The sequence below is a fragment of the Pleurodeles waltl genome, chromosome 3_1 (genome assembly GCF_031143425.1).
Source record: "Pleurodeles waltl isolate 20211129_DDA chromosome 3_1, aPleWal1.hap1.20221129, whole genome shotgun sequence".
NCBI classification, from domain to species: domain Eukaryota; kingdom Metazoa; phylum Chordata; class Amphibia; order Caudata; family Salamandridae; genus Pleurodeles; species Pleurodeles waltl.
This window is the reverse complement of record NC_090440.1, coordinates 366,092,594-366,109,286: the sequence shown is the minus strand read 5'-3', so window position 1 is coordinate 366,109,286 and position 16,693 is coordinate 366,092,594. Positions and strand designations below refer to the sequence as shown.

The window sequence follows — 16,693 nt, the reverse complement described above, 5'->3', positions numbered from 1 at the left end:
CAGTATCCTCTACATTTGAGCCTCCAGCCAATGTTTTGCACACAAGTGACTGATGTGGTCTAGTGATCTTGTAAGATTTGGTTCTGTAATCCCGGCGTGTGATAAAAGAGTGTTGCTTTCACTGGTAAGGAGTATTTTCTCTGGAACGTTTGCAGTGATATTTGTTTAAAGAAATCAACCATTTACAAAAACAAACCGTTATCAAAGTGATTCAATTATAATATATTTTCAGACCTTTTAACTTATTTTTCAATGTGTTATTATAATTTAAGCATTAAACAACAGAAATTGATTAGTGAAGCACTGCACTCTTCTCAAATTTACATCCTCCTCTAAATTACCTGTATCCGACTACCTGTGAATACAATACAATATCATTGTGTCCGAATGCCCTCTGTGTGTTCAGTATTGTGGATGGGAGAATGAGTAAGTGCAAGAATGAGTCAATGGATGCTTCATCAATGTCCCCATCCATCCATCTGTTCATGTATTCACCTACTCTTCATCCTTGCATTCACTCATCCTTGCACTTCTGCATTTATTCCCCATCCTGGCAGCAAACACACAATTTCTCGCACACACACACCACATTCTTTCTCTTACACACACACACAGAACTGCTAAACAAATAATGCTCTCATATACACACCACAAACATAAAACATACGAAAATGTTGCAGACGTGCTGGTTGTGGTGGTAATGGTGACACCGGTGATAATAGTCGTAGTAGTATGGTTATGGCGATGATGTCAGTAATGATGGTGATAGTCATAAGAATGGTGGTAGCAGTGGTGGCACTGTTATGGCTGGCAGTAGTGATGATGGTGATTTTGGTAGTAATAGTTGTGTAGGTGGTAGTGGCTGTGGTTACAGCAGGGGTGAGGTTGGCAACAGTGGGGATTATAGTGGAGGGATTAAGATATTTGTGGTTATGATGGTGATAGTTGTGGTGATGGTGGACGCAGTAGTAAGGGTGACTATGCTGGCGGTATTAGTGATGGTGACACTGCAGGAGGTAATGGCGGTAGTGATCGTAATAGTACAATAGTAGTGCTAATGGCGGGAGTAATGTTAATGATCGTAATAGTAAATAACAGGGTAGAGGTGGAGGTGCTAATTGTGATTATGGTTGTGGTGGTGATAACTGTGGTGGTAAAGGCAGTGGTGGAAATGATGATATTGGTGGATATGGTGATGATGGTGGCACTGCATAGTGAATATCTAAAAGGTTGGGTTTTGGTACAGTATACCCTTTTGATAAATGTTACCACCCAGAGTGGCTGAAGAGCACTCAGCGCTATGAAGAAAGGAGAGTCTATGCAGTGTGGGTAGGACTAAAGAAAAACAAAGAACAATGTGAGTCACAGTAATGACGAGAAGAGGGTGGAACAGCAGCCCAGATTGCTGTGAGCAGCGGTGAAATGCAGTTGTTCTTGCTGCCTCGTGAGCCCAGCAGCAAATGGCTGTCCTGTAGGTTGATAAAAAACACACGACTGATATTGTCTACTTGCTAATGGCTGAAGGGGTTTGACCTGCCAATCCTTGTATGCTTGTCTTTGAGTTGACCTAAAGGGTGAATGACACAAAGCCCCCTTCTATGTGTAGTATTTTAAGAATATGAAGTATGCATTTTCAAGATTACAGCAGGCTGCAAGACAGCTAAAACATACTCCAGACCTAAAAACAAACCTCACCGACCATCTCGACTTCACATTATGCTTAATTTTCCATGGGACTGAATCCTCTTTCTTTCCACTACGCTCCCCCAGTCACACCCACATGTTGGCAAGCACTGTGTATAGTTCTTAACACACGTTGATCTTTGTTTACCTGTATTGATGCCTCCAGTCACGATCCAGGCTCCAGTAGTTACAGCAGCTTTGAAGAGGCCTTTACTAAGCGACTGTTTGATCCGTGGGTGAAGCTCAAACTTTTGCATTCCACCATGAACGGAGATAAGGAGCTTGGGCAGCTCCATCTGCCATTCCTTCAGCATGAGTTCCAGAATGTCTTCGGGTTTTGAGTCATGGGACAATCTCATGTACTGTGAAGGGAGAAACAGACCTTGATTGACCAGGTCCCACTGGGATGGCAGCAGTGTTTATGTAGAAGAGAACCAATTCTTTAACTTGAAACGAGAATTACATGAACCCGTTTATTGCTTCCAGTAACATCTGATTCTGGGTCAATTGTATCTCCCTTAAGCAATGTCGTCCTGTGCCCAGAGTGAAAATACCATAGTGGACCAGCAAACCTCAAAGTGAGTGGTGGAAGCCTGATTTTATAATTCTCTAGATTCTACCCATTGCACTTTTAAATTGGCACAGCTGAACTGTGGCACTTTTATTTCTATGTGTTGTCAATTTATCCTATGGGCTGAATATCACTTATTAAAACATATGTATCCACAACGTGTATGCACATGGACACCAAGTCACCAAATTATCAGGGACTCCTGGCTTCATATTGATCTCCTCAACAGACCCCTATTTGCTGCGCTATGAGAACAGCAAGGAGAGGTAGCTTCAGAAAGCAAACAGGTTTTTCCTCAGATTCCTGTTCTCCTGACCTGTGACTGTCACCCCATCCCAAAGGCCTTACTAGTCCCCTTCTCATGCCGATTTTCATAATTAACCTTAGGCATTCAATAAGTGTCTTACGTTCTACGTACCTTGGCTTTGCAGCAGCGTGACCCGCCTTGAAAGTTAATAATGCCATATGCATCTGTTGGGCTTTCCACAGTATGCTGTTCCACTGACCAGGACTCAGATACTTGAGTCGTGGTGTCCTCCAGTTGTCCACGCGATGTAGTGGGAGCCACACATCCATTAAACAAGGAATGCTGTCCTATCAAGCGACCACAGCAGCACCTATTAGAGAAACGATATCATGCATGAGAGCTTATACATCAGAGGCCTGACTCACAAGAGCATCTTCCTGCCTGCAGAGTCTCCCCTATCGCGACTCATCACATAAAAAGATAGAACTGCCCTATCTTCTTGTGTGCGAACAAGAATCTCCGGTACTCAAGGAAATCTAGGTACACAGTACATTTGCTCCTGTGGATTTTTCACAGGACTGTTTCAAAACTGTACATTAGCACGAGAAATTATTTTTATTTTTATGTTTTTATTTTTATTTTTTACCCCCAACATTTTTTTTTATTGTGATCATGGGGACGTTTAAGGCGTTCCGAACCTATTTTCCATATCAGTGCCAGCCTTCTTGTTACCATAAAATTATAGCTCAGCAGCCTCCCAATGACCTCCCGTATTTACCCCTGAGACCACACACTCTACTGCCAAAAACCCAGCCTTATTGAAGGGGGTTCTGATGTACTAAAAGCTGTTTAAGGTCTGAGCAGTGGAAGCGCTGTTTTCTCACTGCCAGGATTGATTAGCGGACATTGAACAAATGGTGGCTGGAAAAGGCAACAACATGCTTTTCCCGAACTACGCTAATGAGTATGTTCAAGAAACCATCAACTCCAGTGAACCTCATGGTCTTCACGTGTGATATTATAAGAGCAGGGGCACACACGGACACACAGACGAGCTCTCTCTATGATACAAAGAAACATGGCACAACATCTTCACGTTCATTTTTCGTTCATTAAAATAAAAAAACATGGCTTTTTACCTGACCAGTTGCTGGCAAATCTGACATCCTGGAAGGCACCTGAAAAAAAAATGAAAAAACGTGACATTAACCGTTCCAGTCATACCGTTTTGTACATAGTTGTACAGTTTGCACCATTTCCAAGAGGCCAGAGCCTAGTCTTCAGCATTATACAAACAATCAATTACAAAGTCAATAGGTCCGATTGTTTTTAATAAGTGGAAGGGCGTCGTCGTTTAGTGTTTGCACGTGGGCATTGTTCAAGAGGTGGAATGAGCAAATTACTCCGTAAGTACATGGCTGGATGCATAGGTGAAGGGGGTTAATGAATAGGTAAGTGAGTGAATGCATGAGTAGTGTGTGTACGGTTGACCGCATGTGACATAGGTCGGTAAGTGAGTGGATACAACTCTCTCCAGTCAGCTCTGAACAGGGGCGGCCTCAAAAAATAGGTAATTTTGAAATAGCAGACAATCAGAGCAATATTAAAGCATTTCTGCCAGAGGAAACTGAAACCATCGCTGTAGGCAGAGATTTCTCCTCTCACCTTCCCTCCTTTGTGCCCTAGCGTCCTGTCTTCTCTTGTCCTTACCCTCCCTTTAGCACACAATGCCTTACCACAATACTTTTACCACGCATTGCTTTTACCAAGCATTTATCTTCACCACAAAGGTGAATATATTTAAGGTGATTGTGTGTGTAAATATATATAATTTAGCATTAAGGGGTGGGTAAAGGTACAGGGTGGTAAGGATGACTAGGTTTTGTTAGTGGGTAAGGGTATTTAGTGGTAAAAGGCGTTTTTAGAGTTTTCTGGTGGGTAAGGGTATAGGGTTGTAAGGGTGTTTTAGGGTTGGGTAGGGGTATAGGATGGTGAGGGTGTTTTTTTTTTTTTTTTTTTTTAGGTATTAGGGGTGGGTAGGGGTATAGGATGGTATGGTCGTTTTTAGGGTTTAGGGGTAGGTAGGGGTTTACAGTGGTAGGAGTAAGTGAAAAGGGGGAAGGGGTTCCCTCAATTAAGAGAAATGTAAAGTTAGATTTTTTTTTCTAAAGTTGGGGGTTTCCCCCAAAACAATTTAAATATATTTATTGATACCCTAGGGGTGATTAATTGCGCTTAGGAATCACTGATCGATTGGTTTGAGATATATATGCAACAGATGCTCGAAATGAACTCATGTGGCCCGAGAGGGGTGGTGCAAAAACCGGCACGAGCAAGCCGGTAATTATAATTCACCAAAACCAAAAAGAAAAAAGTAAAATTTGCACACTCAGGATTCAGGGCAAGTGAAAGTCATGTTTAATCAAAGCACAACGCGTTTCGGCTGACACAGCAGCCTTGGTCACGTGATATTCACCACCAATCAACCATTACTAAATACTATTCATCCATAGACATAAAAATAAGACAAACAACAGATACAAGGTACAAGATAGGAACCCAAAAGTACACCCTTATATAATATTACATTATATCTGGATTATAATAACTGGTGGAATCTATACCAGTACACACAATTGTCAAGTATATAAATAAATAAATACATATAAATATACAAATATATAATTATACAACCATGTGACCGTATAAAATAGATATGTAAACAATGTCATGTAGAGGCGGAAGGTAAAGTTAATTGTCCCTGTACTAATTACATGCCTTCACAGTCCCTGTGTTGCTAGTAAAAATATATTCACACTGCCAAAGAGTGCTGCTTTAATATGACATTGTGTTTCAAAATGCAGCCTCCACATTGCCCTTCTTAAAGCGCTCCCGCCACACAACAACCCCCATTTCTCACATGGTGAAGTGTCGGAGACCTGACAGAGTCCTCACCCCAGGTGTGTTGGAACTATTCTTTAGCAATCTATAGCACTGCAGCTCCAGATCTATCACTTTCTGAAACACACCCTTTGTCTCCAACTCTCCACCCAAACCTTAACCCTTTCGTCCATCCATCCCGTATTTCCACCCATTCCTACACCCATTCTAGCCATTAACCCACATATCTTTCACCAGTGTTTCAATCTGTCATGTACATCTTTTGTTTTTACTGTTATTAAGTTCTTTTTGGTTACATATAAACCATGCAAACTAAACAAGAAAGGAGATAATGTAATAGAGAAGAGAAGGCAACCACCGTATACAATAACACAATTAAAATCCCATGAGGCGAGGAGTGGTGTAGTCAATACCTCTTAATTATGTTATTAATTGCAACCTGTGCCTAAAGGATTTATGTGATTCAATTATTATCCAGACAATCATGACTCATGCGCTGTGTTTCCCAACAACGATACAATGTAGCTTTCTCTTTCTGCAATTCACCTATCCCAAGAAAACAAAGTTGTAAAGAGTCCAACTGAACACTGCATGTAAGGTTATTTGGCAAATTAGAAGTTACTTCTAACTTCACATTAGCGCATGGAATGGTATCCAGAACCATTCTGTCATAGAGGCAGGCACTTATTAGGCCCCTAATGTAGCACGTAGGGTAACATTATGTCACATTTCACTGGGGACCTGAAGTGCAATGTAGTGACAGAGAAACGGGCATCAAAGTGCTAGATTGATTCCTGCAACGTAATAGGCCTCATGGTATCCCATTTCTGGGACTGAGAAAGCATACCTAGCTTTGATCTGGCAAAGAGTAGGCCAATTTCCCAATTTCCTTCCTTTATCATTGAGGATGTATAAAAATTACAACATAGTTACTCAATTCACCAGCTTTCTCATCATCATTAAGAAGCAGTCCACCGTAATAGGTATGCATTTCTAATATAGGTTGTTTCACTATACGTCATTTTGCTTGCACAGCAAGAAGTGGCCCTACTTTATCCCCATAATCCACACTTGAACATTTGGAATTCCAGATTTGATATTCTATTGTGTATATTGCTAAGTGCTTTCATTTGTATCCTTAGATTTATAATCTCACACCAGATGCTTATATGCCAGTGATCCCTATTGGTAATTAAGAGGACGTGCTAAAGATGGTTTGAATGTGTAGTTCTAACTCCTGAAGTTGTTTCCTTCTGATGGCAACATATTGCTGTCTAAAACCTCTCAAATTGGATTTTAAGACATCCCCATACTATAGTCACACTGGCTGTCGAATGATTTATATGAATACAATCTTTCACAAATTTCCTAAGCCTTAGGGAAGGACCATTTATGTTTGACTGTAAATAGTGGGATTGGGCCAACATCTGAGACCCAAATAGGAGAAAGACTACAGTTGATCTGTATGCCATCCCCTTACTAACTAATAGTCCATATAAGAACATTGGTTATACACTGGAGAAAAAATGTATCTCAATCAATCAGGATTCACAACGCACGGCTAATCACTCGTGGAGGTATCCAGACACTGAGAACAAAGCTGCTACACGGGTTTCGTTGAACAGTCAGGTCTTGAGTCCTGTCCTGAATTCCAGAAGAAAGTATGAGGTCCGTAGGAGAAGGGGAAAGTAGTTGTAGATTGGGATTCCCTCATTTCTAAGTATCTATTAGATCAAGACTATCTATAAATGTAACTATAGATTTTCAGACTTTGGTCATACAGACACACCCAACAATATTCGTAGTATCTGTCAATTGATGAGATACAACTGAAGTCTCCTGCTACTATGAAGACTCAAGGGATCATCAAAATGTATCTCTAGTCTCATCATATATGGTGGAGTCATCACTGTTGGAGTCATTTAGAGAGCAAATATTTACCTGAAAGCCATAAATTATGATCTCTTTTACCCATCTTTCCCCTGCATCCACTTTATGAAAGCCCAACCGGCAGTTATCAATATTTAGACCTATAACCACTCCTTTAACATTTGCATCTACTGTGGAATAAATAAAATACCGAGAACCCACCCTCTCATATAGCTATCTGTGCTTCCTGATTATCCTAGTTTCTTGTAAGCATGCAATGCAACATTTGGAACTATCAAATAATGTTAACTCTTCTCAGCTTCTGCCAAGAATTGAGACCCATGACATTCGAGGAAAATAATCTTAAATTGCTCCATCACTGCTAGCCAGCTTCATTCTGACCTAACTGCATTCCCACCACTTACCTACAATTCTCAGTCTTTTGTCTTCTTTATTCCCCTCCCAGCTTCACTCTACCCTTTACCTGCCCTGTACCCTCCTCACATTCCCTACCAATCCCTTCATTCTCCCTCTCACTGAGGGTCTACCTGGCCAGAAGAAAATCCTAACCCACCCTCTGAACATTGGATGCTGATGTTGACATCCTTGAAACATGGCTCCTGCCACCCCACCCTGCAATCCCATTCTTGACGTTTTGATTGTGATGTACCAGAAAAAAAGAAAAGGAGAAATAAAAAAAGAGGGTGATGGGTTTTTCTAGAGAGGAGAAAGTCTGAATGCATTCCTCTGTTTGCCAAGTATACAGTAACTGTGCCTAACACTCTGCCAACTAATGAAAACAGAGCGCTAGATTGATTCAGGGAAGGAGCCCTAGGTAACACAATCTTCGTTTACAGGTTAACCACCTCGTACCTGGAAAGAGATTCAGTATAGAACGCAAGTGTGTCACAACTCATTAAGAGGTTATGACTAGCCATTACATGGACTCCACATTCAAGCCATGTGACTTGGCCCTACAAACTGCACGTACATCTCTGCAACAACTCTGTTAATCCACAAACTGTTTCTATGGTATCAAAACCTGCTATATAGGTGTTATATGCATGGCTGTAGTCGGTGTCTTAATCCACTGAGTTATCTACTGGAATTGCCTGCACATTATATACAAACTCCTCCAGCAGGTGCAGTATCCCATTGTTCTGCATGACGAGTGTTAGAACATTGACCTGATTACACACGGAGCTTGGGGTATGTGCAATAATCAATTGAGGTAATTCTCTAATTTTTGCTCCATAATTATTTACAGCGTCTCCTTAATTTCTTCGTCTTTCCATTTTTATTGATTTCTGTTCATTATGTTCTCTTTTCACTATTTCTGTTCCTCTTGTCTACTGCTGGGTCCTTTTTTTCTGACATTTTTCTCACCATTTTCTTTTTGTTCGCTATTTTTCTTTTCCTCTCTTTCTGTAAACGTTTCTTGTTCTTTTTTTTTTCGCAGCAACTTTTGATCTATTACACTTTTTTCTATAACTTGCCTATTGCCTTTTATTGACAGGGTGCGATGTCCCTGGATTTTCTTCCCTCAAACTGCGGGGGCGGCGTTAGTGGGCCTGCCACAAAATTAGTCGGATGCCATCACCAATCTCGGGGTACCCCAACTAGCCCACAGCACATCTGTCGAATGCTCAGCTCCAAACTTCAAGATACAGGATTTCCAACAGAGGGTCCCTGGTCTGACAAGGCAGGCAATCCTAATCACACAATAGATTAACACTCCAGTGCCCAACTGTCATACTACTAATGCGGAAATGCTTCCTGGTTTATTTTAAAATGCTTGTTAGGGTCGAGTCTGCGCTAGCATGCGCTTGCGCATGCGTATCACTTGCAAGAGGCTTTAGTAGTTAGATAAGGGCCTGAAGCCCCGTCCATGTCACATCAATGTCTTTCATTGGTTCATGGACTTGCCTTGTAAAATCTGCCTTGCTTTCCTTAGTGGAAGGCATGCATACGTCATGCCTTTTCTGGTTGTTAGCCCTCCCTGCGGCCATGTACTGAAAACATACGAGGCTCGCAGTTTTCCGTCCGGTTTGTGGACTACTTTTTTATCTTTTTTCACAGCGCGATCCCGCTTGGCAAAAGTCGAGTGCTTTGCATGACATCGACCCTGTTACATAGTTAATTGCACTTTAGCCGATTACGTAGATAATTTAGGGTGACAAGACGTCCCGGATTTCCCTGGACAGTTCTGGTTTTTAGAGGACTGTCCCAGTGTCCCGACGCTTCTCTTAATTTTAAAGAAATGTCCCGGTTTTTGGGACAAAGGTCCGATTATCTAGGGAAGCATAAATTCAAGGTATGCTCTCCTTTAACAGACACCTACAAAGTATTCAATAATTAAAGTAATTTATCTGTTACTGTCAGGCAACACAGTCACCTGTCTGCTCCCAGAAGAGACGGAGTGAGGAGCAGAGAGATGTGGGTGTGGGCGGGAGGTCAAGCCATAGCTAATTTTATATGTGTAGTCAAAGCTACTCAAAAAAAAAAAAAACGGGACATGCCAGATATAAAAGTGAGTATAAAGCTGTTAGTCCTTCTTTTATGTCTGACCTGTCCCGGTTTTTGCTACTCAAAATCTGGTTACCCTACAGTGATTGCACTTTTGCCAATAAGTTTCACTATGAGTGAACTGTAGCAGCGCGATCGCGCTCTTTTTTTCCATTTAATGTGGCAAGAAAAGTCCGGTTGGGAGTTTACAACTGCTAATAGCTGTAACTCAGAGAAATGCGAGACCCGTTCCATTGCAAATGTTTGTTTTTCTTAAAGTATGTGATTAAAACATTAAACAACCATTTAAAACTCCACCATGTCCAGTTTTTTGTAAGGGATCTTCAGTAAAAGTGGCTGTCTACTTTTCCCAGAGAAGTGTGTGGAAAGAAATCGCTAATGAAGCTACCTCACATGCTTACACTGTACAGAAGCCGAGAATAGGGGCCATTTACTGAATTTACTTCGTTATCAAAGGTAAACTGAACCCTCACAGAGAGGAAGTTTGCACTGGAAATGGTGGACTTAAAGGCTAGAACAGTAAAATAATGCATGGCAGAAACGTTTGCCAAAAGATAAGGATTTTCAATGCATCTTTAAGAAACCTATGTGCACATCTATAATTTGTAAACACAAAACTATAAATGTGATTATCACGAAAGCAAAGTAAAACAACAAATGCCAAAAGCTAATCACTTCCTAAAAAAAAAAATATATATATATATATAAGCAAATTAAATGTTGCTCTGTCTGCAAAGTAATTGCATCAAATAACACTTACTGGCTTGTATGTCATGTTGCTTCTGCAGTTCGTACATGTGCTGCTTTGGTTTCAAATGCATTAATATCCCCCAATATATGCATCAGCCAACCAACTGCAAGTACAGACTGTTGTGGCAGTAATGTAGCTACCAACAAAGCAAATGCCCTGTAGGTAAACAAGAGCTTCCCAGAACACAAAAGGATAGTAAAATGACTGAAACATGCATGTTAATGCTTACAATACCTCACTGTAAATCACATGCTACTAGTGGGCCTACAGCAATGATTGTGCCTCTCACATTAGTAGCCCTGCAAACATGTCTCGAGCCTGTCTCAAATATGTAATTGCAGTGTCTGTGCGTGCAGTTTTAAATTGCTAAGTCGACCTGGCAAGTGCACCCACTTGCCAGGCCAAAAGCTTCCCTTTTACTACATGCAAGTCACCATTAAAGTAGGCCCAAGGCAGCCCCATGGGTAGGGTGTAGTGTATTTAACCCCATTGGTGTAGGCGTCGGCCACTGGTCGATGCCCGCACACAATCCCTGGTGTGGGTCACCGCCAGTGGGCGACAGCAGGGAAGGATTTTTTTTTTTATTACCCCGGGAGATGGGAAGAACTTCAGCATCTCCCCCCTGAACCCCCACCCCCCACTCTGTGATGTTGGTGCGCTGATGTCACACTTTTTCCCCACCGAAGGATCGAGGAGCAGGCGAGTGTCCTCTGCCCACTTCGGTGGGAGAAAAAAGGCCGAAACCGTCTCCCCAGATGACAGGGATGAATCGATGAAAAGGGGAGTCTCTCCCATTTCCATCGATGCCTTTCTTGCACTGCTCCTGGCCATGAATCGCAGTGCAGCTGCGTTCCATGGTCAGGAAACAGCCCAAGGCACCAGGGATCTTGTTGGAGGGGGGGGGGCGGGGTCGGCCTCCGTGTAAGTAGCGCCCACCAGATAGTAAAATGTATCTTGTTTCTTTTTTTTTTTTAAACAAAATGGTGAATCGGCCCTTCCTTCACTGGCCGACCCCGGGGGGACAATATTTCATAATTTTAAAAAAAAAATGGTTTTCCCTAGTGGGGGGCGATTGCTCCCCCAGGGATTTTTTTTTTTTTAAATGAAAATCTTGGAGTCAGCTCTTTGGCTGACCCCCTATAGGTGCATTTTTAGGGTCGAGTGCAAAGCGCTCTGCCCCTGGTGTAATCTGTCTGTGGGCTTTTAGCCACGCCCATGTCAAGCTCATCAGTTTGGTTGGTTCGTGGGCTTGCCTTTTAAAATTAGCTTGATTTAATTAGTGAAAGGCATGCATGGATATTTGCACTTTTGCCAGTTATATGGATAATTGCACTTTTGCCAGTTACATGGATAATTGCACTTTTGCCAACGTTTCACTGCGAGCGAACTTGTGTTTCCTTTTGTGCGTTTGCTTTGCGCTCCTAGCGGCCGTCGGCTTGCTTATGTGAAACTGTTTTACTTTTCAGTTTAGAAAAGTCCAGTTAGATATGTATGTGTGTATATATATATATATATATATATCGCTTCTTTACAGGTGTTGTTTTCCGGGATCCCCGATCAGCACCAACACATATATAAAAGTGATATATATATATATATATATATACACACAAGCATTTCAAAGATTGTCCCTGTTTTGGCATGTACTAGCACACTTAATTCAGCGGTGGTGCTGGTGACGGCAGGACACTCCGTAATTTATCAACAACATTTATGAAATACTTCACGAACGACCGCACTCCGGGATCTCTTGTTTCCCAAGGCAGGTGATTGTTGAGCTGTAGACGAAGTTAACTGAGCCTGAATAAATGAATTTTGTGAAACAAGAGATCCCGGAGTGCGGTCGTTCGTGAAGTATTTCATGAATGTTGTTGATTATATATATATATATATATATATATATATATATATATATATATATATAAGTATATATAGAGAGAGATAGATTCTCTCTATTTAGAAATAGATCTGTCTTTTGTCTAGTGGCAGTTTTGACACCTTAAAGTAGCGCAGATGGTTTATATGCCTGCTGCAAAGGATATACATGTATTTAGCTGAGTGGATTAGTAAAGCTAGGTGTTACATGCACTTTAAAACAAATGAAATATATGTGGAGGGGGGCTATGGCGATATGAGGGGCGCTCTTGCTGGGTGGTACTGAGGAAATGAGAAGAGGAGGTCATGGGACGCAGAGCACCAAAAATGACTGACTCACTGGGTGCCACTAGCACTAAAGGCTGTGATGATGGGTATGTGGCAAAGTGAAGTAAGAGTGTCTTTTTTGTTTTTTTCAGTGTCTTCAGAAAATCTGCTGAATCAGAGAAGAAGAGAAGGTACGGTGAGGACATTTATTATTGGACATATCACACACACCCACAAGCAATTTTGTGACTATCTGCCTTCTACATAGGCTAGTACTTTAGAGGGACACTTTAGCCAGTAGCGGGTCTCATTGGATGACTCCTGCTCAAGCCCTAACTCAGGTTATGGAGGATAGATCTGAGGCAGGATCAGAGACTGAAACAGCATCTGAGGGAGAGGACAATGGGGCAGAATCTGGGAGTGATTTTTCAGTCGGAGTCCAATCCAACAACACCTCTTCCAGTGATTGAGGGAGACAATGATGGCAGTCATTCTGTCCCTTCGCAAGCAGAGTCTGTGCAGTGGAACAACAGCGGGTTAGCCCAACACAGAGCAGGTGCATTCGGCGGCAAACACAGAGAGAGTGCTTGCTTGGCAGCCCCCGATTTAGTTCAGCCACAAATTCCACCTTTTACTGGTGACGCTGGATGTAAAGTCGATACCGCCAACTTTTTGCCAGTCGACTACATCCATCTATTTTTGGATGTTGACTTCCTTCATGAAATTGTGCAGCAAACAAATTTGCGTGTAGACCAATTTCTGAGGGAGCATGGAGGCACTCTAGGGCCCCGTTCACAGGCACGCCAGTAGACTCCCACTTCGCTGGTGGAGTTGAAGATATTTTTGGGCCTTTCGCTCAAAATGGGGTTAGTGCAGAAACCCACCTTGCAGTCCAACTGGACAACTCGCACAGTTTGGGCAACCCCCATCTTCGCACCATACATGAGCAGAGATTGTTTTTTGCTACTGTAGCGCATGCTGCCTTTCAATGACAATTCTGCAGCATTGCCCCGGGACCATCCAAACCATGACAGGTTGGTCAAAATTCTGCCAGTCGTGGAACATTTGTCTGCCAAGTTTCCAGAGATCTATACTCCTGGAAAGAATATAGCAGTCGATGAGTCCTTGATCCTGTACAAAGAACGGCTGCTATTAAGACTACAATGTGAGCAAAAGAGCTTATAATGGCATAAAGCTGTACATGTTGTGAGAGAGCTCTTCTAGCTATGTGTACAGCTTGAGAGTGTATACAGGGAAGGACTCTACCCTAAACCCTGTAGGTTGCCCTCCAGCATTAGGGGTCACAGGTAAGATTGTATGGGAACTTGTCCAGCCACTCCTTCACAATGGTTAAAACCCTTATGTGGACAATTTCTATACAGGAGCAGAGCTGTTCAGCGCACTCTACAAAGCTGGCACTATGGCCAGTGGTACAGTTCATTGTAACCACAAAAGATTCCCGAAGGAGCTTGTTTGCGAGAAGCTCCAGAAATCCCAGAGTGTTGTGTTGCATTCCAACAAACTGCTCGCAGTCATGTTCTTGAATAGGCATGATGTATACATGCTCACTACAATACATGATGAGAGCACCTCCCCAGTCACGGTTTGGGGTCAGATGGCCAAGTCCAGAAGCCCATCTTTATACTTGATCACAATAAGTAGATGGGCGGAGTGGAGAAGAACGACCAGTTTCTTCAACCATACAATACGCGTAATAAAACTCTCACTTGGTACAAGAATCTGTTTACCCACCTGATCCAGATGGCAACATACTATGCGTATGTTGTTTATTGTCAGACCACAGGAAGACTTATGACTTTCCTTGACTCCCAGTTGTCCGCAATTGAAAGCCACGCTGCTGTTACGGAAGCAGCAGCAGCCTCCACCTCATATGTTCTGGAGGATGCGGCAAGGCTGCAGGAGCGACACTTTGCTAATTGAATTCCTAAAAACACCCAAAAAGGATCATCCATGTCGTCGCTGTAAAGTGTGCTCAAAGCATGGAAAGTGGCAGGAGAGTCGGTATTACTTTCCCCAGTGCCCATCTCAACCAGGCCTCCGTCTCCCTACTTGCTTTACATTGTATCATACTAAAGCAAAGTTCTGGGAAATTGACTGAGGACGAGCTGCCGTTGGGTAATCCTTTCAGTGACTGGGCATAAATATCCAAACGTCCATGGGCCACTGCTTCGGTAGGCAAGCAACCACAGTCATATATCCACCGTCAGAACGTGGTAGGTTTTATGTTCAATTAACGTGCATTATAGTCCCCTTACTACACATACTAGTGGACAGAACATATGCCACATTGTCACAGAGTATACTGTGGCAAAATGTTAAAGGCATCACTGAATTTTGAAGTGCTTGTTAGGGAACTTTTGTATGCTACACAAGGACCACCATGATTGTTAACGAGAACCAGAGTAAGTGTTCTGTCGGACATATTCACGAACATTTCTACTTGTTTAAAAGTGTGAAGCCTTAATTGGTATCTTCACTTTCAAAGCAAAAGTGTTGCTGAATGAGTCCGGCAGAATATTTTTTGACTTTTTACTTTAGAGAACTACTCAAGAGTTGGCTCTTTCCTTTATAACCACCATATTCAAACAACTATGAACTGCATATACCTATGTTGATAAATATTTTTTTCAGATTATGTGTATATTTCTAGTTATTTATAGTTTCTCTAGAAAATATGTATCGCTACTATGTCATAACAATGAAATACACACAAACTCTTTAAACCTGTTTGACTAAGTATATTTTACCCATGGTTCTAATTATGTATTGTATATTCATGTGTGTGTGTGTGTGTATATATATATATATATATATGTGTATATGTTGTTTCTGTGCTTGGCATGTTCGTGGGTCATTGCATGGCTCCTGGGGGGGTTGTTATACTAGATATCTATGAATTCCTGCTCTCATCTTATCACACTTATCTACCCATCATCATATGTCAAGTCTCTACAAACTATCCTCCGTTCTCACTCTGACTCATCCCAAATCCTTTCTACTACTTTCATCTCCTAAATAACTCTGCCTAAGCTCTTCCCTCCGCTTCCACATCTAACTCACCAAACCTCACTCTCCTGCCGTCACCTCCCACACAACCCTACTAAATTCTCCCGCATTTATCTCACCCTGCTACTATGCTCTCCCTAACCCTTCCACATACTCTTTCCTCCTCCACCCCCCTTTACTCATCCCAAGCCTTTGGGTTGAGTAAATTAAGGACATACTCCCAATTAACACTTCCGGATTTCTTTCCTCCTCCACCCCTCCATTACTCCAGTCAATCTAACTAAAACTCTCATATCCGCGGCTCAAATGAACTCATAATAATACTAAAACAGTACTCATTATTTCCCGATACTAATCCATCAGTAATTTTTGTTGGGTTCCAGAGTAGCGTGCTACTCTTCGAAAAGCGCTTAGACGCCTCGTTAGGGGTAGTAAGCGATATATACATACGATTACAATACAATACAATATTGGATGGGCAAAACGAGAAAGTGCTATTGTAGATACACGTCAGCTGGATAGTACGCCCCATTTATAGTGCTGGAACAGTGATGTTTCCCCCTGAAAAGGCCCTTTGACCTGGAAACACAGTGCTGTTATATTCAAAATGAGAAAACACATGCTAACATCATTAAGGAGTTTTAAAAGGGCCTAAGATTGCATTTGAAACAATATGCTTGCAACATTAAAGGCATAGATGCCAAGATGTCTTTGAACACAATTGGACAATTTCATCTAGACTCTAAAGGACTTTAACAATATTTTGCGCTAAGTGCTGAACCCAGGCTAAGGTCTTTGTTGGAAGGTGTTCCAGAGATCAGCATTCTCATAACAGATGCAAAGTTCAACAATTGCTTGGAAGCTTTAGTAAATGCTGTGCCTGGGCTAAAGAGATTTTGTAAGCGTCATTCAAAAAGTTTGCTCAGTCGCATCTTTGTGAGCAGGAATTGTCTATCTTTGAGCATGATTTTGCTGC

At 42.0% G+C, this 16,693-nt stretch overlaps 1 protein-coding gene across 4 annotated transcripts in view; it reads right to left on the bottom strand.

Annotated features, from left to right (window-relative positions):
- LOC138284105 (transient receptor potential cation channel subfamily M member 7-like) overlaps positions 1–16,693 on the bottom strand; it is a 1,183,984-nt gene that overhangs the window by 797,868 nt on the left and 369,423 nt on the right. For all 4 annotated transcript variants that reach the window (XM_069222537.1, XM_069222536.1, XM_069222538.1 and 1 more), the window contains exons 3-5: positions 3,641–3,679; positions 2,673–2,871; positions 1,832–2,045 (exon numbers count right to left, since the gene is read on the bottom strand). In XM_069222537.1, the coding sequence (XP_069078638.1) occupies positions 1,832–2,045; positions 2,673–2,871; positions 3,641–3,679 (452 nt within the window). The remainder of the gene's footprint in view (positions 1–1,831; positions 2,046–2,672; positions 2,872–3,640; positions 3,680–16,693) is intronic.